General features: G+C 43.6%; 1 protein-coding gene across 5 annotated transcripts in view; it reads left to right on the top strand.

The window, feature by feature from the left end:
• The window catches only part of SLC15A2 (solute carrier family 15 member 2), a 66,083-nt gene that overhangs the window by 26,584 nt on the left and 17,591 nt on the right, over positions 1 to 21,908 (top strand). For all 5 annotated transcript variants that reach the window (XM_074828754.1, XM_074828755.1, XM_074828753.1 and 2 more), the window contains 12 exons: positions 794 to 884; positions 3,043 to 3,120; positions 5,735 to 5,817; positions 7,065 to 7,151; positions 7,484 to 7,573; positions 7,925 to 7,969; positions 12,002 to 12,034; positions 13,101 to 13,189; positions 15,185 to 15,266; positions 17,223 to 17,348; positions 18,150 to 18,314; positions 20,377 to 20,423. In XM_074828754.1, the coding sequence (XP_074684855.1) occupies positions 794 to 884; positions 3,043 to 3,120; positions 5,735 to 5,817; positions 7,065 to 7,151; positions 7,484 to 7,573; positions 7,925 to 7,969; positions 12,002 to 12,034; positions 13,101 to 13,189; positions 15,185 to 15,266; positions 17,223 to 17,348; positions 18,150 to 18,314; positions 20,377 to 20,423 (1,016 nt within the window). The remainder of the gene's footprint in view (positions 1 to 793; positions 885 to 3,042; positions 3,121 to 5,734; positions 5,818 to 7,064; positions 7,152 to 7,483; positions 7,574 to 7,924; positions 7,970 to 12,001; positions 12,035 to 13,100; positions 13,190 to 15,184; positions 15,267 to 17,222; positions 17,349 to 18,149; positions 18,315 to 20,376; positions 20,424 to 21,908) is intronic.

Genomic DNA, 21,908 nt, shown 5'->3' with positions numbered 1-21,908 from the left:
TCTCCCCCAAAGCAAAGACAGACTGCTCTCGGTTGAATGTCCTCACATGCTACTCCTGCAAAAAGAACCAAACTGCATCAAGTTCTTGATTCCTTCCAAATTATGAATTATGCAGGAAAAAAGATGATCAACAGGAATCCTTTGACTATATGAACTATAATATGTTACAACATCAGTTAAATTCTGAACTCTTTCTTAGAGTTCATCCCTCCATCACGTTCTTGAATTTGCTCCCATAGATTTAATTTACCCTCTTAGTTTGAAGTTGACTGGCCTCAGCTTGGTAATCTTCTGTTTGATGGATACCTCTCATTTGCTAGCACTCTCTCATCTATGCTGTTATTACCAGCTCCTCAAAATACACAGGTTTCTTTTTCTATTTCTACACAGGAGAGGGGGGGGAGAAAAAAAAAAGAAAGAGCTCAGACATGGGAAGAAATGATGAGCTTGTCAAACTGTGCCAAATTGGATTGAATTAGGTGACAGAGGATCTGAATCATGCTACTTGTTCTGAATCAGTAAATGCTCTCTCCTCCTTCCAATCTCACAACACTCTCAAAGCAGTGGCTTTTCCTCTGAAATGCCAAAAAGCCCCAAAGCACTCCTCAAGTAACGTGAGTTGATTTGTGTGAGCATTTACCATCACCTGAATGCAAGCTTGTTTGCTTAACATTTTATGCATTACGTGTCAATATTTACCCAGCCTTCCTAACAAGAGAATTGATAGTGTTCACTTTGCAAGCCCAATGCTGTGCATTAGCCGTGACATTGATATTGTCTTCTCTTGTTTTAGACCTCGGAGAGAAACAAGTTTTTTTCCATCTTCTATTTATCCATTAATGCTGGAAGTTTGATCTCCACGTTTGTAACTCCTGTATTAAGAGGTCAGTGTTGATTTAGAATAAGACAATAAATTAGCTGCCCTTGGACTACTCTGCTGTGCATAGTTAGGCTCTTATGACAACTGAATGGCAGAAATTATATTATCTGTGTAGTGGCCAGTGTATTGCATTTACGCCTTGTTAATCCCGCTGTAGCAGCGTAACAGACTTATAGTACTGGCAGACAAGTCACAGAAACTATATTCCCGGTTGTATTTCAAAGCCAGCCTGAAATGTAGAATTAAAATATGGAAGGTGGAAGGACCTATATGGTCATCTAATCCTCCCCATTGCCAGTGAAGGGTTATTACCCTGTCCTGCCCGCCAGTAACCTGCGGATGGGAACCAATCTCTGCTGTCCTGTGCAGGTGTCAGAGCCAAAAAACTTAGCAAGGCTGTTTTTGAAGTCCTACCTTCTCCCTCCCACGGGTGCTGAAGGACTGACTTCTGGAGGGCTCTGTCCTGGCACCCAGGCTTGTCTGCGTGGGTCTGCTTGCAAGACTGCGGCCCTGAGCAACTAACCTTGAAGACAAAGCACCGGCCTATGCCCCATTTAAGACCTACTTTATATTCTAGCCAGCTCACACAACTCCTTTTAGTCCCTGAGTCTTGCTGCACTTCATTGTATCGCAGTGCCTAGAAGCCAAGGGGATTGGCATGCTCTAAATACAGACACAGAAGCAGAGCAGCAGGCCATAGGCAATGGGGATGGGGACAGGGACAAGGTAGCCTTCACATTTAGTAGCAATTTTTTTCATTCCATCCCATGGCCTCTAGGAAGCTTTCTTTGTTCAGAGTGGTTATGTTAACAGGACGCTCATTTCACAAGGCTGTGGGCAACTGTGCTTGTCTCATATTTACATCATGTGTATGGGCAAAGACAAATGCTGTATTTCTTGCTCTTTCTCTCACTGGTGTCCCCAGGTCAGCATTCTGTTGGGAAAGGGGCTTTTGCTCAATGTAGTCAGTGGGCAGATGAAAATCCAGTCCCCTTTGAACATCAAAACCTGTGCCAATATAGCCTAGCAATAAAGTAGTTGCAACATGGAAATGAGGTGGAGAGGATGGGGAAAGAATAACATTTTTGCTAATTGTGAAAACTTTTCTTGGAAGAGCAAGGAATACAGTTCATAGACATTTGGCAGAAATGTGGAATATATACTTTTAGGTGGAGAAGTTCAACTCATTTTGCATGTTAAAAGTTCAGTGTGCCCATAATGTCTCACTGCCAGTTTTGCTAGATTTCAGCTAATTTGCTGAAAATAAATAAATAAATGCTATGCATGCACACAGCTATGCAGCTGACCATGACTGCCCAGGGACAACAAACAGGAACAACTGAAGGCTTCGTGGGTTGGTTTCCTGTTAACCAGGTTGGCTTATTTTAGCCATTTTGTTATTACTCCATGTAAGAATGCAGTAATTTGTAGCCTCTGGCATACAAACATAGACCCCACTGCTAGCTTGCTGTTTCCAACTGGACCTCTAAAGTCACATGGTGCTAGAATTGCCCTGATCCAAGAGGCACAGGGTTTCAGTGAGCCATAGCTCAGATAGATCAAAACCATGCTGTAACAAACCTGGCTTCCTAATGGGTTACTGCAAAACATGACATTTGGAGCAGGCTTTCTCTAGTGAGATTTGGTGACAAGAAAATGAACTGGAATTTTAAGACTAATTCTGTGCTCACACTTATACAGTAGGGGTATTGGCTTCCACTTTGTCCACTATAGGTTGCTATGAAATCAAATTCAGGCTTTTGGCTCAATAACTCATGCAGCTGGCACAAATAATGTGGAAACACAGTGTTGGTTATTTAGATCTAGGCAAATACAGATGGCTTCAGGTTATTTTAAATGTTGCGGGTTTTTTCCCAGTTACAGTTCGTACTACTTCTTTCTACCTATATTTGTCTGCCCCCTTCCTCCTACCATTCTCATCAATATCCCATTATCAGCTGCTCTTGCTGGCAGACACTAACCCTGCTTCCAAATTGTCTTCATCAAGGGAGGACAACTGTTTCAAGGAGATTCAATTCACAGTGTCAAGTACCAACAAAGAAGATTTAAAGCCAGGGGAAGTGACTGATTTAGGGAAGCAAATCAAAGGCCCCAGTAACATAAGTCTGACTGTAATGAGGTGCTTTTATTTCTGATTTCAGGGGATGTGAAATGTTTTGGAGAGGATTGTTATGCCCTGGCTTTTGGTGTCCCAGCAGCCCTGATGGTGTTGGCGCTTGGTGAGTGGAAGCAGTAATGCTTGTGATAGGCATTACCATTTTTGAGTCCATGGATAGATGAGAAAATGCACAAATTCACTTGCTCTGGATGAATACTGCAATGGGAAACTCAAGGGTTCAAGGTCATCCAACAATTTCACAGTTCAGAACAGAAAGAAAAACCACTAGTTCACTTAGAAGTGGGCAGACCATGGTTTTACTGAAATCCTTTATGATGATACTGATGAGAGGGTGGTCTGGTGGATGTTTCACAATAAAATTGCCTTGCTCTATAAAGCAAAGGGAGACACCAGAATGATTCTCCTGATGGCTCACAGCTTTGCCTATGAGCAGACTTGGCCTTTGACCTGCAATCTGAGCAGTCCTGAGTTCCCCAGCTCATAGAAGAGAAGCTTAGCATGCCACTTCTACCCTTTCCACAGGTTCTTTGCAGCTTGGGGACGTCTTTAATGGCTCAGACTTTTGCTTCAGAATCTGTGCTCCACAGAAATCATGGAAGGAGCTGAACGAGATATTACTTTATTCTGAGCTCTGTCTCACTTTGCCTGGCTGAAGTAATTCCCACAATTACAGTGACAACTTATTATTATGTTGCAATAAAAAGCCCTTATTGTCCAAGTGTCAGGAGACAGCTGCAATCACCCTGCTTCCTAAAGCTTGCATCTTAGCCCCATTAATGTACTTGTCAAGATTTCTTCTTCAATCCTTGTAAAACACTCAGCAATTTCCACATTCTTACTGGTACTACTTGATAGCCTATACAGAGGACACCCCATTAGCTTTAGTTTCACAGTTGCAAGCTGCTGAGGGGAGCAGTCCCCTTATTACGCTGCATTTGAGAGGTTTTGACACAGCATGGGGTGACTTCTCATTCAGCTTGTTAGCTTAATTGAGAGGCCAGGCAATTGTGTGATTTCACCACAGCATCTGTGATTTGAAAGGTTTGTCCCCCAGAGAATGTTAATATTGCTCTCTCCCCTCAAGCTTCCATCAGAGAGAAGAATCAGGACACTGGAGAAATGCCATCAGGCCACAGCTAACGTTACAGCAATTATTTTCAAAAAAGTGCATGGTCATGGACCTGAGAAGCTTCTCTTTTCCCCTGTGGCCTGTTCCTATCAGTTTAAGGAAGCACAGGCTCCTCTGTGCACCATTGTGTGATGAATGTTTCTAGCAGAGTAGTAGTTGCCCAGGGGAAAATGGACGTGTAAATATTGCAGTTTCGGTGAGGGCATCAATTGAAATGTGTTTTTAGCTAGTGTCCAGCTGCCAGATTCCTGGCAAAGCAGCCATGTGTACTTTTGTAACATGCTAAAATGCTCTTGGAATTGATATAGTTGACTATATGAGCACCATGCAGAACTGGAGAAAATACCATTTCAACCCTGACTGGCCCGCTCCCTGTGATGATGGAAAGCAAGGATTGATTTAGAGGCAGAATGGAAATGTCATAGAGTAAGATTTTCTGGGCTGCTTAAACTTCTGAAAGATGGGGGAAGATTAATACTATTTAATTCCAAATGCCAAACCTAATGCAGGAACCTCAGTTCCCAAAGGAGTCAATGGCATTGCCAGAAGGTATTTCAGCAAACCTAAAGAGTCACCTTTTAGAGGCACCAACAGGGAGATGCTAAAAATTAGGTGGTGCAACTACCCACTCTTGGTGACTTTGGACAGGTGTCTTTCAGTGCAACTCAGCTAAGCTGACTTCAGATGACTCTCTGGCAGTTCTGCAAGGCAAAACTGGATGTGAAGGGTCTTCATAGTTAGAAAAGAGAAATGACAAGTTCCCTGCAGTGCCTGCTTTTCTCCACTGGCTGTGGACTAACCTAGACAATTGGGTTAGTTTAAAAAGTTGAAGTTGGTTTGTTATATGGATTTCACGCTCAGCTTCTATTGTGCTTCTCCCTACTAACGTCTTTGGAATTGCAGTGTGCTCAGAGGCTCTCAAAGAGCAGGACAAATGATACGTAATCATATAGCCCCGTCTCTGACAGGATTTTGAAGCCTCAGTCCAATATTCTTTGTGCTTTGAGGGAGAAAACGAAGACAAAACAATATCTTAAATTGTATATCCCTTCCTGGAAACCATAAATTGAGGTAATTTCTGTTAACACCAGTATATGATGCAGTGACCTTCGTGGCAGTTTCCATTGCAATATGTGTGAGATGCAAGTACACAGAGCCTGTGTTGGATCTGGATTAATCCTCACATGGTTGCAGTGAGTCAGGTCTGATTTCCAATATCAGGTGCAGCAATTCAGTGCAGATTGTATTTTCAGTTTAGCCTACAAAAAGCATAGATGGAGGGAATTTTCAAAGCTTTCATTTCTAGCATGAATCAGATGTGGAGGTGCCTGTTGTGCCAGAGCAGATCATAAGATGTTGGTGACTTCCTAGGGATCACACTGCCTCATGCTGGATGTTGCATTTTCTTCCATCTGAAGGCATTAAAGGAGGCCTGTATATTTATTTTGTTAAAAATGCAATCCTGTGTAAGCCCCAAGGGCAGAGGATTTCTGCTGAATGCAGGGGTGGGGCATCCTTCCTAGAAGCCAGTGCAGGATTGAACCTCAGTCATGTGAATTCCCATTTGGATTATAATATTTTTCAGTTGTGTTCATTGCTGGAAGTGGACTGTACAGAAAAACGCCACCACAAGGGAATGTTTTGCTGGAAGTGTGCAAATGCGTTGGCGTAAGTATGTGCCATTCTCTCTTTTTCATACACGACTCTGAGATTGCAGGTCAGAAAAGTGCAAAAGGAAAGAGGAGGTGACATTTGGAGTACTTCTGTATGCTGCTCCCGGTTATCTTGCTGATGAGCTGTAAGAAATAAGAAACACATTTAGGTTCTAGTTTATTCTTTCAACATTTCAATTGTTTTTCCTTAGCTCCATGAACTGTTCAGTTGATGTCACTAGTGGCAAATGCTGATGGAGACTGAACTGAAAGGAAAATACAGAAACACAGTATCAGATATATGACTCAATTTTTTTCAGCTGAATTATTTTACTGAAGTTTATCAGTTCAGCAGACAGTAATAGTACACATTCATATTATGCACATTCAGCATGTTCACATAAATGCAAGAGACACCTGCTGAAGTCGCATTATATATAACCTTATCAATTATTTTTCATAGTGTGTGAGCTGAATATAGTATGTGAAAAAATACTCTCTTATTATTAGGTGGATAATGATGTTTCTTTTTCAGGAAGCTCTTGCTAACAGCAGATGTTTTCTTTTTACCTAGGTCAGTCCTAGTAACAGATTTACCTTGGGGAACCAGTCCAGATCTTAAAGATAAGATTTCTAAGTGAGGTCTGTCACTCTTTTTGCCAGGATGATTCTTCAGTGTGTTCAGTGACTGGAGCACACAGCATAAACAAATGAGTTACAAATTAGGTGTCACTGATTTCTCCTCCAGTGAGAAACCAACTTGAAAGCTGGTCTAGGAGTAAATGAGGCATGGGCTGCACCAGGAATATGTAAAGAAAGTTCTGCAGAACAAGAAGGGAGTGAGAGTTTTGGTTTTAACACTGCTTTGGATAGCTAGGCATTTCCTCCCCAGCACAGTGGTCAATCCGACAGGTGTTTTTTGGGAGAGAACTGAAGAAATGATGTTTAAAGCTTTAACATGTAGCAGATTTTAAATCAAGCATGAAACAGTCTTTGGGGGCTAATGTCAGATTTGTCTCTGAAAGACAAGCCTGTGAGGTAGTTCATTCCCACATCATAACTTTAATCAACCAATGTCACAGAAACTTCCCTGATGAGAATTGATCATAAAGCATCCAGTGCAAGATTTTGGAAGTGTCTGGCAAAACCCCCACAATTTTCTGGTGTGGCTCATGTTTGGGGATGAGGAGGGCAGCCTTGAGTTGAGAACGTGACAAGGACAGGTATGCCACTAGGGAGTTACTCACCTATTTTTCTCCCTAGTTTGCTATTAAAAACCGGCTGAAAAACCGGTCCCGTCAGATTCCAAAGCGAGATCACTGGCTGGACTGGGCGTCAGAAAAATACTCGGTAAGTGATGGTCTACCTGGCAGGTTTGGAGGGGGAAGGGGGCAGACCGGCAGACAGACAGGGGAGACAGTAAGACTGGCCTGGCCACACCACTCCTCACATGCACCGGGTTCTCGTTTGTCCTGTCCCTTCCCACATCTGTACTCTCCTGACCCTTAATGGACAGTTTAGGTGCTGCACTGAAATGCAGAAATGCAAATATGTCCAATATAATGAATAAGTGCAATGAATAACTGCCATGTAGAAAGAAATAGGAGCTCTCATGCTTTGTGGCTTGAATCACCTGCTGGCTTTTCACTGCCATCTTACCTTTTTGCCTATTCCCTTTACAGAAACAGCTGATTGGGGAGGTTAAAATGGTGACACGCGTCCTCTTCCTCTTCATACCTCTGCCAATGTTCTGGGCCCTGTTTGATCAGCAGGTACAGTACAGTGCATTGCAGGTCTGCCTGCTGGCCTGGGTTTGCACCCTTGTCCTTCAGGGTAACACCGAAGCATCCTGGGGGCACAGAGCACCACGCTCCTACCAGGTGTCCAGGGGCTCGCTAAGGCAGTACCCCCCATCACTGCTGGCCATCCCTTTGCAGTCCTGCCGGGTGTCTGGCACAGGAGGGTGAGAAGGGAGAATGTGCCCTGCCTCCTGGCAGGTGTTACAGAGAAGGGCAGGAATAGATGGGAAATAAGACCTCCAGCACGGTCATCTTCTCTGTCCCCATGTTTTCTAGTCCCGTAGGACATCTTGAAGGCTTCACAGCTGTCTGTTTTCTCCTTAGGGATCCAGGTGGACTTTACAAGCCACAAAAATGAATGCTGATTTTGTAAGTACTTAATGTCACCAGAGCTGGTAAGACTAGTAGTAACATCACTGCTCTTGCTTTTTAACTGGAGTCTCGCAGTACTAAGAGCATCTGCTTGATGAGTCTGGGTGAGTTGCACTTTTGGTAATTAGAAGCGAGAGGCTCTGTGCAGTCATGTTCAATTCATCACAGCACATCTTGGCAAGAAGCGAGTCTGGGGAGTCATCAGCAACCTGCAAGGTCAGGAGTGCTGGCCTACTGGCAACTGGTCACTCTGTGACCTTGAGCAGGCAGGGTTTCCAGCCTGCTACCCCCACTGAAGACAGAGAAGTCAGAAAGTTCACACAGGCTTTGTAAGATGTAACTAGCGCTATTGTAGTTTTATATTTCTGTTCTGACTTATTTGGTGATCCATTAATGAAGTCTCTCAAAACCAGCAGGAATCTTGTGTATAGGGTAGAGATGTGATGAGGATTAATTAGTTAGTGGCCATAAAGGTCTTGAAAGATGTGAATGGCAAATGGTGCAGGGTGTAGTGGCAGATAAATGTGGATCAGCTATTTGCCTAAAGATGCCATCATACAGTGCTGGTTTCCAGACATGTTTTAACAAGCCATCTAGATCTTACCTGTGGATGCTTACATCACAATTTAGGATTGTAAATGCCCATTTTCCAGTTTAAAATTGACTTAAAGCCCAAAATTTGAGCCCTACTATGTCACTCCTGTTAAAAATTGGGCTCTCAGCATGTGATACTGATTAGGCTTACATAATTCAAATGAGACATGAAAAAGACTACACCTTGAGTAATATTTATCCATCTCAGAAAGACAAAACCATGAAAGTTCATGTAGTCTTTGTGATGTGTATCTGAAAACTTTGTTTTCTGCTGTACATGCACTTAGTGATCCATTAGCAGATTTAAGAATCACCAGGTGTCACTTATTAAACTCTTCCTGGTGGAGAAGGACATATTCAGGGCTTTTTTGTCACCAACTTGGATAGGTTTTTGGCTTGTGTTTCCACTGGTGAGTTGTCCCAGCTCATGAAGGTGAGAATTAACTGCAACATTGGGGTGATCCCACCTTTAGGCTTGCTGGAGTTCATGTTTGTAGTATTCCATGCTTTTCCCTTCTGCAGACAAAGGGCTCAGATAGGAAGTCCGAAGTTAAACAGGGAATGATTTAGTGTGAGATGAAATATTTGCAGGCTTGTTTCCTAATGGCACATTTGTATAGTGTGCACAAAGCAGCAGGAGGGGATATTTGCCTGATACTTTTAATTGTCGGTTTCCTTTGCTGTGACCAATGGTTTCCACTCTCCCAGGAGGCAGCTGCCACAGAGACAGGCAGCTGTTCTAGATTCAGGTCAGGACAAGCCTGGCAGACAGGAGACAAACCCCCACAGTACTTTCTTGGAAAGATATTATTTCCTTCCTCAATTTTTCCCTCTCTTATCTTCATAGAATCATAGAATGGTTTGGGTTGGAAGGGACCTTAAAGATCATCTACTTCCAACCCCCCTGCTATGGGGAGGAACACCTTCCACTAGACCAGGTTGCTCAAAGCCCCGTCCAACCTGGCCTTGAACACTTCCAGGGACGGGACAGCCACAGCTTCTCTGGGCAACCTCTTCCAGTGCCTCACCACCCTCACAGGAAAGAATTTCTTCCTTAGATCTAATCTAAATCTACCCTCTTTCAGTTTAAAACCGTTACCCCTCATCCTATCCCTACACTCCCTGATAAAGAGTCCCCCCCCCATCTTTCCTGTAGCCCCTTTAAGTACTGGAAAGCTGCTATAAGGTCTCCCCAGAGCCTTATCTTCTCCAGGCTGAACAATCCCAACTCTCTCAGCCTATCCTCACAAGGGAGCTGCTCAAGTCCCCTGACCATCTTCTTGGCCTCCTCTGGACCCGCTCGAGCAGGTCCGTGTCCTTCTGATGTTGGGAGCCCCAGAGCTGGACACAGCACTGCAGGTGGGGTCTCACAAGAGGGGAGTAGAGGGGGAGAATCCCCTCCCTCGACCTGCTGGCCACACTTCTCTTGATGCAGCTCAGGATACAGTTGGCTTTCTGGGCTGTGAGCACATATTGTTGGCTCATAGTCAGTTTTCCATCCACTGATACCCCCAAGTCCTTCTCCGCAGGGCTGCTCTCAATCCCCTCATTGCCCAGCCTGTATTTGTGCTTGGGATTGCCTCGACCCATGTGCAGGACCTTGCACTTGGCCTTGTTGAACTTGATGAGGTTTGCACGGGCCCACCTCTCCAGCCTGTCCAGGTCCCTCTGGATGGCACATCCCTTCCCTCCAGCGTGTCAACCACACCACTCAACTTGGTGTCATCAGCAAACTTGCTGAGGGTGCCCTCAATCCCACTGTCCATGTCGCCAACAAAGATGTTAAACTGTGCCAGTCCCAACACTGACCCCTCGGAACACCACCTGTCACTCCTCTCCACTTGGACATCGAGCCGTTGACCACAACTCTTTGAGTGCGACCATCCAGCCAATTCCTTATCCACTGAGTGGTCCATCCGTCAAATCCATGTCTCTCCAATTTAGAGACAAGGATGTCATGGGAGACAGTGTCAAATGCTTTGCACAAGTCCAGGTAGATGACATCAGTTGCTCTTCCCTTATCCACCAGTGCTGTAACCTCATTGTAGAAAGCCACCAAATTCATCAGGCATGATTTGCTCTTAGTGAAGCCATGTTGGCTGTCACCAGTCACCTCCTTATTTTCCATGTGCCCTAATAGAGTTTCCAGGAAGATCCACTCCATGATCTTGCTGGGCACACAGATGAGACTGACCGGCATGTAGTTCCCTGGGTCTTCTTTTTTTCTCTTTTTAAAAATTGGGGTTGTGTTTCCCCTTTTTCAGTCAGCAGGAACTTCACCAGACTGCCACAACTTCTCCAATATGATGGATAGTGGCTTAGATCCTTCATCTGCCAGTTTCCTCTGGACCCGCAGATGCATCTCCTCAGATCCCATGGACTTGTGCACCTTCAGGTTCCTTAAATGGTCTTGAACTTGATCTTCTCCTACAGTGGGCAGTTCTTCATTCTCCCAGTCCCTGGCTTTGCCTTCTGCGACTTGGGCAGTGTAGCTGGAGCCCTTGCCAGTAAAGACTGAGGCAAAAAATTGTTGAGTACCTCAGCCTTCTCCATGCCCCAGGTAACCAGGTTTCCCGTATCCTTCTGGAGAGGGTCCACATTTTTCCTAGTCTTCCTTTTATTACCAACATACCTATAGAAGCTTTTCTTGTTGCCCTTGCCTGGCCAGGTATTCTATCAGGGCTTTGGCCTTCATCTTAATGCCAAATGAAAAGCGTTGTGTGGAGTTCAAAAAAACACCAGCCTCTCCCTGGAGACAGCTCATTTGTACCTTTTGGGGACTGGGATCCCTCCATCCATCCCTGTTGACCTTGCCTGCTTGTGGGGACCGGGTACAGTGATGCCAGGGTCAGGCAGCTCTAATAGCCTGGAAGACTCTTGGCTCAAACCAAGAAGTCACAGTTGACCAAAGCCCATTAGGTGCCCTTGGCAGATGGAGGGAGGAAAGAGGTGTCGTGCAGCCCACTGGCTCGGGGATGATCTTTTGTTATCCTTTTGGGATGCTTGGGAGAAATACCAACAGAGCTCAGAGGGTCCTGAAGCTTGAGAGCATTTGTGCTTTTCCCATTATGGAAGCAGAGAGGGAGGAAGCTTTAAGCCCAAATCCCAACTTGGGCAATAACTTGCCCATTCCTCCCCACTCACCTAATTCATGGCTCAGCCAGTCTGAAAGAGGGGTCTTGGTACCTGTCATAGGCTGTCCTCCAGCTGCCATATATCAAGGGCTGAGTGTAGCTTCCTTTTGCAAAATGATTCTCATCAAACATTGTATCCTTAGACAACAAGTGTCAAGAGCACAATATCAGTTGCTAAAGCCAACGTAAAGTATTTGAGGAAACCATCTTTGCTGCTAAGGCCTCTACTGGATTGGTTGCTTATTTGCCAGATGTACTGTTACGGTGTTTATGAATCACTTGGAATATCTTTTTGTTTCAGGGAATATATGTCCTTCAGCCTGACCAAATGCAGGTAAAAGATACTATAGGGTAGGAAATAACCCTTAGAAATGTAGTCTCTTTTTCTTTCTCATTTTTATTTCTCTCATGGGACCAGTAGCCTTTCTCTGCTCCTTTTGAAGGTAATAGCAGTGCTCCTGCTGACTGCTGTGGTGTGGACTCTGCCTTATTGCTCACCAGCTGTTTTGCAAGCTTAGTCTTGGGGTTCCTAAGACCCCAAGGATGTCCTAACACAGAGGTTGAATCCTGCAAAATAGTGCAGAGATGTAGGGAGACATGCCATCGTAGTAGTTCTTGAACTAGTGCTAGCATGTGGAGGATACAAGCTGTGTCTCCTTTTAACATGCCCCTGTGCTGGGATGAGTGTTGTACCTGAAATATGTTTCCTTCCTCCCTTTCTGTGGGGCAGATGAAAATGTGAAGACTCCGTGTTGTCACAGTTGATTACAATTCTTACGCTGAACAGCTGTGGAGAAATTCAAAGCTGTTCTGTTCCCTGAAATCTTCCTTCAAAACTGAAACAACATTTCTCTCTGCTTGTTCTCTGTCACTTTCTGTTTCCTTGCTCTGCCACTGCTTGCTGGCAGACAACCTCTGCCCCTCCCAGGAGAAATTTAGTTCCGGGAGGACTACCAAGCTGTGTGGAAGTCTGAGAAATTGCCAGTCTCACAGAAAAGTGCCTGTCCCTCTGGGATTTTGCTGAAGTCCCAAGATGTTTCCATTGTTGCTGATTTGTTGTAAGGTCCCACCACAGCACTGAAGGTCACCTGCCTCTATTGTCAGTGGGTTTTGTACTCTTTAAAAACATAATGCTTCAGTTCTCTCTTCAGGGAAACTGGGCCACTGATGCTTGCTTACCTCTTGGAGAGGAGGATATGAACAAAATGTATTCGTGCCTGTGAAAACTAAATAGCAGAAGCTGTCGAAGTGCAAACTATGATTATATTTTAAAAGGAGGTTTTTAAGTGTTTGTTCATGTCCTTTCTGTAATGGAATTATTTCTGGAGGACAGTGCTTTATGAGTTTAATTACTGAAAGTTGCTTTCTAGTCACTAAACTCCCATTCTTTTGTATTGCAGTTCTTAAATCCACTTCTTATTCTTGTCTTCATCCCAATTTTTGACCTTGGGCTCTACCCCCTCATAAACATGTGCAAATTTAATTTCACGTAAGTACATGGGGGCAATGCAGATGCCTCAGTGCTTTTTCTTTTTCAGCAAGTATGCAGAATAGATTTTAAGGAGGAGGAACACAAATCTCCATTCATCCTTCTCAGTACTTGCCTCCACTTCAACCCCAAGAGGCATCATGACCCTCTTCCATAGGCCCTGGAAATTCCAGAGGGGAAAATTCAGTGATGTTGGATTCTGCTGGGTACAGATTTCCCCTGAAAGCAGATATGAACAGTCCCTCTTTGAATCTATCAACATGTTCTTCACCTTATCTCTTACATCACCCCTAAATAATTCCCTCCCTGAAAGGTCCCTGTGGGGCCAAATTCACTGTCCCATGTGGGCTACATGTGGTGGTGTGAAAGCAGATTCCACACTTGGATCTGATCCAGTGAGTACGTATGGGAATTTCCAGATGGCCCAAGCATTTTATCCCTGGTCTGTGTTAGGAAGAAGTGCAGTGTAATAGAAGCAGACATCCAGGTTGGTTCGGAGACCGACTTTATGCATTTTGGGTGATTTTACTTCAGAGTATCTGTAGTCTGCTTCTGTGGATTGATGCCCTTTAGCAGTGGGAGTATGTTATGTGCACTCATGGAGTGCCTTTGCCAGTGTGGTTTCAGATGAAAGGAACCAAGTTTCCATACTCCAGCACCACTTCTCAATGTAAACCACAGCGTGGGAAGGGGTGATGAGTGGGAGATTGGCTTAAAAAGCATGTTCCTAATCCAAACTAAAATGCTGGATAAACAAAACCACATAAAATGGGGATGGAAGCCTATATCAGAAGCCTACCCCTTCATCCTGCCAATCCTTTCCCATCATGCTGAATTACTTGTACTTAAAGACATATTAAAGACATTGTCCAGCCCTGTGATGGAAGCTGTGCTTGTCCATGCTACCTCAGTGTGAGCCCCTGCCCTGGACTGAGCCCTAACTTGACAGAAAACTTCCTGCCTGATGACCAGTTCACAGACTAGTTTGGCCAGCAGCACAAACTCATGCACCGACCAGGACTGAATGCCATGCTGTCTCTGTCCCCTGAATGTGGGATACTAACAGGCTCCTATCTAGTTTAGCTATAGAAGTGTCTGTGGAAACACTGTAGCCTGCAGGATGTTAGCCTATGTGACTGCAAAAGTTTGTGCTACAAAATCCCAATACAGCATTGAAGATCAAAAAAAATTTTTTTTAGTACAAGATGCAAGAGGTAAATATTTTCTTATCCCAGGGCATGTAACTGAGAGACAGAACTTGGGTTCCTCATCTGGATTTCCTATAGCTCAGTCAATCTGGAATGTGAATCCAGACCATTACAAAGAGTGGAGACCTCTGAATCTAGAACCAGATTTGTTTTAAATCTCAACAACTCGCTAGTCCCTTTGGGCATGCTGTTCTGGACCTATTTTATTCTGCTTTATATCATATTATCTCATGTAACTCTGGTAGAGTTGCACTAGTTTTGCTCCAAGTTCAGAAGCAAGCTCTTTATTCTCTAGAAATGTAAATGTATTGGCATGAAAAATAACCCAGAATGATACCACAGATGGTCAGAAACATTGATGACACAAACTACACATTTTTCTGCTCCTCATTCCTGCTGCTAAATAGCATGCTACTTTTCTTTTACCTTTTCCAAAAGGGACTTGAAGATATATAATTTCTAGTGCTCCTTCCAACATCACAGGTTAACATAATGCCATGAGCTATTCCCACTAGTAGAGCTAGGAACAAGATAGTATGAAACTTGCAAGCAAAGGGCTTTTTTTCATGGCATATAAGTTTTAATTGGCCTCAGTGCTGGCCTCATACAGAATAATAGAATAGTTTTAAGTTAAATGATTGGCAATTTAAACAGCATGTCATCCCCAGTGCCACCTGTTGGACAGTTTATTACATGGTTTTGGCACATCTTTGGCTCTGAGGAATGGTATTCTGTATTTTAAATTAGTTTTTTTTTCGTAATGGCACCTTTTTCATTTGCTCCATAGACCTATCAGGAAAATGGCAACAGGTATGATCCTTGCAGGGATGGCGTTTGGACTTGCAGCTGTTGTAGAAGTCAAAATAAATGTAAGTATAGTACAAGGGATTCCTCAGAAATACCTTCTTTCCCCAAGGTGTTTTTATTGATGCCTGTTAGATAATCCTTTTAACCACTGTGTTCCTTGATCATAATTTTTAATGTGTTCTTTACAATTAAGCATACCGACCCAGTTGCTAATGATAATTTTTACTTTGTCTACTTTTCCCTTTCTTTCTCTCTGTCTCTTGCTCTCTTTCTAGTCTTTGCAGTTTTGCTGTGCCGGTCATCTGTATTGGGTCTATATTCTAGATTTCCATCGTCAAAGTGCTTGACAGACATCTAGTTAATTCTAGTGATTAATTCCCAAAAGGTAGTCTGTTCTCTCTCCTATTTCTCACTGTAGCTTGCCTATATTTTACTTATTTTACTGTTTGGGGGTTTTCTGTGTGTATGTGGGCCGTGGTTTTGTTTTTTTAAATTTAATTACTTTCCTACTTTAGGGTGGGGATGTGCTTTTTACAAGCCAAAGTGTTTCTCCAGTGATGCAAGTGAATCCTGTCACTACTGTAGTCACAGGCATCAGGGACTGCCAGGCAGCCCCAGGCATGATGGCAGCAAATCTCTTGTAAATTTGATGTTAGCCCCAGCAGATTTATACTATTTGCTTGTGGCCTGTGACCAGCCTTGTGCAGACTTTGGCTGACCTTTGTCTCACAAAAGTTACTAAAGGATTAATTTTTAAAGCTTCCATGTATACTTAAAATGTTCTGTTAGAGCGGCTGGCACACAGCCCTGGATTAACATCTGCTGGTTCCTCAGGTGAATCCACTGACAAGTCTCCCACTGAAATGAGACTTTGTGGGTTCAGGTCTTCTTTCTGATCTCTTTACGTGAGCAAAGAAATGCTCTCATTGCCACCACCAGCAGCTCTGGCCAAGCACTGAAAGTCTGCTCTGGCTGTGGGTGACTCCTCTGGGCAGAGGCAAGGTGAGTTAGAGGTCCCTCCCTGCCTGTGCATGGAAATTTTACCCTGAAGACCACTAAAAGCTCTAACGAAGAGGGGGGTAGGATGGGCCACCTTGGCTTGGCTGTGGGTGGTGCAGGTGAAAAGCCACTGTAATGGAATTTGCTGGAGAACGTTAGCAGGCCTGTTGGTCCAGAGCAGCACATGGGCATAGGGAAATCAGTGTCACCCTATCTTCTCTGCCAGTATGTTTCCCCGAGTTAGGTTCAAACTGCCCTGCTGGCAATACCGAAATTGTAGGAAGAGATCGAAAAAAATGAATAGCTCTGAAGTATTGCTGACAGCTACTTGAAAATAAAGTGAGAAAAAAGGAGACTTTAAAAAAAAATAAATTCATTTTAGATCTGCAGGTAGTACAATGCTGACACCGATTGATGTACTCTTTCTAGGAAATGATTCCTGACAGAGATACCTCTGTGCTGGAGGCATTGCCTTTCCTTTCTCAGAAAACAGGAAATAAGATCTATACAGTCAGCTGTTAGATAGCATGGTGTCAAGTGATGCAAAAGCACCGATTACAGACATGGAACTGAACTGGGATTTTCAAAACTGCTTAGCTTCTGGCCTAATTCTTTTCCCAGTCAGTGGCTGCAGTGGGAAATAATTATTCTGGTCACTGCTTTTGAAAGCTAAGCACAATTTTTTCCATTCTGATATGGCAGTTGGTTAAATCCAGGCACTAGGGAGCTGTATAATGAAAGCAGTGACATTGTTCTACCTAGCTAGCAGTTGTGTAGCCTGTATGCTTAGTGATGTGAAGAGCAGTTTTTGGGAGGAATGATAGGTTGGCTATCGAGCTACTATGAGGAAAACTCCCTAAATAAGATTTATGTTCAGTTTTCTCTCAGTTCAACTTCTGATGAGGAAGGGATGGAAGAGTGTCATTACAGAGAGGAAGACTATTACAGCTAAAAATGAAGAGATATTAAAGTGCTAATAAAGCATATAGATGGCACTTAAAGCCTTTTACTTTAATTAGGAAAGCGATATGCCTCAACTCGTCCCAGAAGAAAGTTTAATTCGGGTTCTGAATTTGGCAAAGAACCCTGTTCAAGTGACAATCCAAGACCAGGACCTATTTCAGCAGCCTGTGGAGGCTTTTCAGGTAAGCATATATGTGGGGCTGGAAGGCCTCCCCGCTTGCATCCCATTGAAGAAAGGGTGGGCTTTTCTTCAAGTGTTTTCTATTAAAACCCACAGATGCTAGAGCTTGTTCTCCTCTACCACCTTAGAAGTGCATAGGAACAGCTTTAATAATGGAGCATATTATCTCCGTTGATGAGACAGAAGTGGACAGTTTAGAGACATATTTCCATGGCAAAGGAGTAAATGGCTAACTACATTCACTTGTAATTAGGAATAAAGGATAATTGTCCTGAGATGAGCATGTAGAGACGTTCAACTCACATCTCTCAGTGCTCAGCCCAGGCGTTGCTGCTGGGATCTGGATGGCATCTGAGAAGTACTTACCTGCAAAGGAGGAAAGAAATGGGAAGGCAATTACCCGGACGTAGGCGCTGGGTTGTTTCCTATGTCAGCTTCCAGATTCCTTTACAGGTCAGGCTAGTCTGGGACTCGTCCCAGCAGTCCACTGGCCACCAGCAGCCTGCCGTGTTTTAGACGTGGTCCCATCGGGGCAGATCAGGGCCAGGGAAAAGAGTAGGTGTGTGGGCAGAAGGTGTTCCCTGACCTTTGGGTTGCATCAGGCAAGGGAAGGTACTCCAAGCTCTGGCTTGGCCAGCCCAAAGCCCAGAGGTCAACATAGGTCCTTTGCTGTAGAAGACAGCTCTGACTGTTAACCTCTCTTTACAGGCTCCCTTGAAGAGAGGATAGGGTTGCACTTGGTGGGAAGAGCGAAATCCTTTCTCATCTGAAAAAAGTGTAACTAAGTTTGTTTTTTCCACAGAATCCAGTTGAGTACTCAAAATTAATATTGAATGGAGAGGAACAGAGCCTTCGCGTCACCCTGCAACATCAAGGATTGTCTCTTGATTTTAACTACACTGTGAAGGAAAAATCAGTATACAGCTTAATTGTTTTTGAGGCAGAAGGAAGCCTATCAAGCCGCTTAGTGAGTGTGGGAGTGAAATGTAAATACAGTATTAATTCAATGGCTGTGATGATACAATGGGGTAATAGGCTCATTAATTCATTTGTTCAGTTGCAATGTCTGTCTGATTGCTCTCAGATGCTCTAAACCTGACTTCTTAGCTAGCGGCACTGGATCTGTACGCATTTCTGCTGGTTGATTAATAGAGGCGTTATGGCATCTGAGAGTTTCTGGGCACACTTTAATCCCGTGAATGCTGCAGTGGGAGAGCAAAGTCATGCCTGCTAGGCAGCAGATCTTGAGAACGCTGAGGAAGGAGAGCGCCAGAGATTTTCCCCCAAAGATGGTTCTATAAAGCAAAGATGTTAAAGAGGCTCTAGGGCTGGGCATGGAATAAAAGTATCAGAGGAATGATTCCATGTTTAGTTATTGCAAGTGTTTAGTGAAAATGCACAGAAGGCCCATTTGTTTTGCTGAACAGAATAAATGATTAAGCTCATTTCGGGCTTTGCAGCAGTCGGCTGTGTTTGGACTTTTGTGTATTGCTGTAACAATCAGAGAGAAACATATGGGACGTATAGGGCCAGATTCTGGTATCTTTTATATGTAGCTGTATCCCAAGAATCTCTTTTTAAATGATTGGTGTTATTGCACATTGTGGCAGGTGTGTAAATGTCATCAGAATCTGTCCTCATGCTAAAATATCAATTCTCTCTGCAGTTCCTCAGCCTGCTACCTTGCAGGGCTGCCACACCAAGCATTCAATATCGTATAGTGGAAACCTCATAACTGTTTTTAAAAATGAGGAGTTTTAAGAATTTATTTTTTCATAATATTGGGGTTTTTTTCTGCTTTATGGCTTAGAGCCTGGGGCTTATTATCACACAGTGTTAAGGTGACCCTGATGACTGCGTGCTGTTACCTTAAGAAATGGATGCTTGTACAGTGATTTTCATACAGTCCTTAAGAAGTGAAAGTCTGTGACAGGCTGGAGCAAAACAGTCTCTGAGCTTCAGTACATCTCTGTGCTGCCTTAGCTATCTAGTCTGTGCTTAAATTAATGCCCACCCTGGCATGGGCAGGTTCTCATGTGCTGGGGAACAGCCATGCTGTTGGGTGATTCTATTGACCTGTCATTCTCAGCTGTAGATAAGGGAGGTGTGGAAGATAGCGTGGTAAATGATACTCGTTTTTCCAGCATTGCAACACAAGGCAGGCAATGCCAGCATCACTGCTGTGTTGCTGGGCTTGCCCTGGAGTAGCCATGGCCCACACCAGCCTCCCTCGCTGCTGGACTTGGCCCCTCTCTCAGGTGGGAGTGCTCTTCTGGAAGGATCCAATCTGAAATTGGTTTCTTCTCCTTTGCGGGCTGTTGAGTAGGCAGGAAATGAATTTGAGAGCCCTGGGACTCATTGATGAAAACAAGTAATGATTTGGCTGGTCTGTCTGCAACGAACTACAGTGTTAATCCCCATGTGTCTCCCATGGAGAAAAATGATGATGTTGTTGTTTATTATTTATTACTCTGACATTTATTATTCACTGTGGCTATTTATTATTTAGGGCATGCATTATTTGTGGGTCAGCATATCACACTGAAATACAATAGACATTTTATAAGTATACCGAAATTCTGGATCCTTGATCTCAGAAGCTCAGGGTTTAACATCAGGAAGGAAGTGTGGAGAAAGGGCTAGAAAATTTTAAGAGAAAGCCAGTTTCTGAAGGTAGATTCAGTCCCTTTTGGCTTGCCTGAGTTCCATCTGTGGGCAGCGCCAATTGAAATTGCTCTGCCAGCTTAAGTGGACATGGCACAACTGTGGATTTCTACCAGCCAAGAACCTTGCTCTGTATTCTTTTTGTGTGACATACAATCTTCAGAGCAGGGCAGTGTCTTTACTGTCTTTTTTCAGCACTGTAAAATGTACTTCTGTGGCCTGATGTAAAGTTTATGTGAGAGTCCAGTTGATTTCTATGGGCTTTACAACGCATCTAACTGCACAGACACTGGTATTTTCTGCTGCACATTGTTATAAGGCAGCATTAATAAATGTTTGATCTTTTTTTTTCTTCCTCTCTTTAGATTACAGACTTGGAAGCAAAGCCAGAAAATGGTTTGGCAGCTGTTAGGTAGGAATGGCTTTTTCTGAGGATTTGGAGTTGGTGGGGAGAGGGAAACTGCTTTTGTCTAATGCAAAATATATGTAACATAACCCAGATGTTCTCAGGTTGGAATCTAGTCCATAATACTCATGCAATACTCAGGTGTCATCTGCGGAGGTTTGACAGCATGTCACCTCCCACACTTGCCATGCAGAGCTGAGCATTATTGCTGCTTACTGCCTAGGATAGTCTGGGCTGAGATGGCAATGTAAAAGATCTCCTCCCTTGGAAGAGTAGTAAATTCATCTCACTGTGTTCCGCCTCCCTGGGAAGAAAGGGAAGAAGCAATCTGGAAAGGAGCCATTGCCATTTGTCCTCTGCAAACTGGCCAACCCATGATGTTCATTTATCTTACCCAACCTCATGCACAAATGCCTACTAAATTGGATACAGCAACAATTTTACATCCTCTTAAACAATTCAGCTGGGCATTGGGCTCTGCTTAAGCAGCTAGTCTACTTTCCTAATTTGAACTAGTCCGTGAACAGTCCTGTGCCAAGATGCCATCTCACTGAGGTCACAGTTACCTCCAGCACCACATCACCAGGCCTATGCAAGGCTGCTGAGATGCAGATTTGAGAAAAAGAGGAAAAAAAAAAAAAAAGAGGATTTCAGCTGGACTTTCTGGATGATTTGGGCAAGCTGCAATTTAAAACAAAAAACAAAAAGCCAGAAGAAAACCAACCAAACAAAAAAAACCGTCAAAAACTTCAGATAGTATAAAACAATGTCTAACTCCCTTATCTGAAAGCCTTTGTTGACAGAGCAGGGGAACAGTGTCTGTTCATGGCCCTGTGCTTGTGAAGGCTTCTACTGACTAACCACCACCTTGGAGACTTGATTAATAACTGGAAGACTGTCAGGAATGTTTTATATTTTCCTGTGAACATTTTTGACAACATCTCAGAACTTTCCCTTCAACAGTTTGTGAAGAGATTTCACTGGAAAGAAACTATTTTTCCACTAAAAAGTTACTTTTGTTAAGCACTTTATCTTCTGGGATTTCACCCCCATTTTAAGAACTGAAAACCAAAATGTTTTAAAACACAGTCAGATCAAATGAAAATTGTTTGCTCTTGCTAACAATTTTTGAGTTGTCAAAAGGAAACTCTCTTTTGTGTATGAAAAAGCATGTAAACACTGGGTGAAAAAATCCCACACCTGAACATTCCCATGAAAGATTTGGTTTTGATGAAAATATCTTATTTTGCTAGAAAACTCTTTCCCACTGGTAGAAACTCCTTGGAAAGTATGCCAGCGTGGTGCACGAACTCATCAGGACACCCAATTTTGTAGTTTCCTGGGGTGGGCTGGGGCTCTGTCCTCTCAGACAATCACGGAACAATCTTTGAAGGTCTCTGAGAAGAGATTTCCTGGAGGTCTTAACCCACACAAAGTGAGGGTCAGTTTCCACAGGGGAGAGAGTAACAGGATAAAATTACACAGCAGGGA

This window comes from Strix aluco, chromosome 6 (assembly GCF_031877795.1).
Source record: "Strix aluco isolate bStrAlu1 chromosome 6, bStrAlu1.hap1, whole genome shotgun sequence".
Lineage (NCBI taxonomy): Eukaryota > Metazoa > Chordata > Aves > Strigiformes > Strigidae > Strix > Strix aluco.
This window is presented reverse-complemented; position numbering and strand designations above follow the sequence as displayed.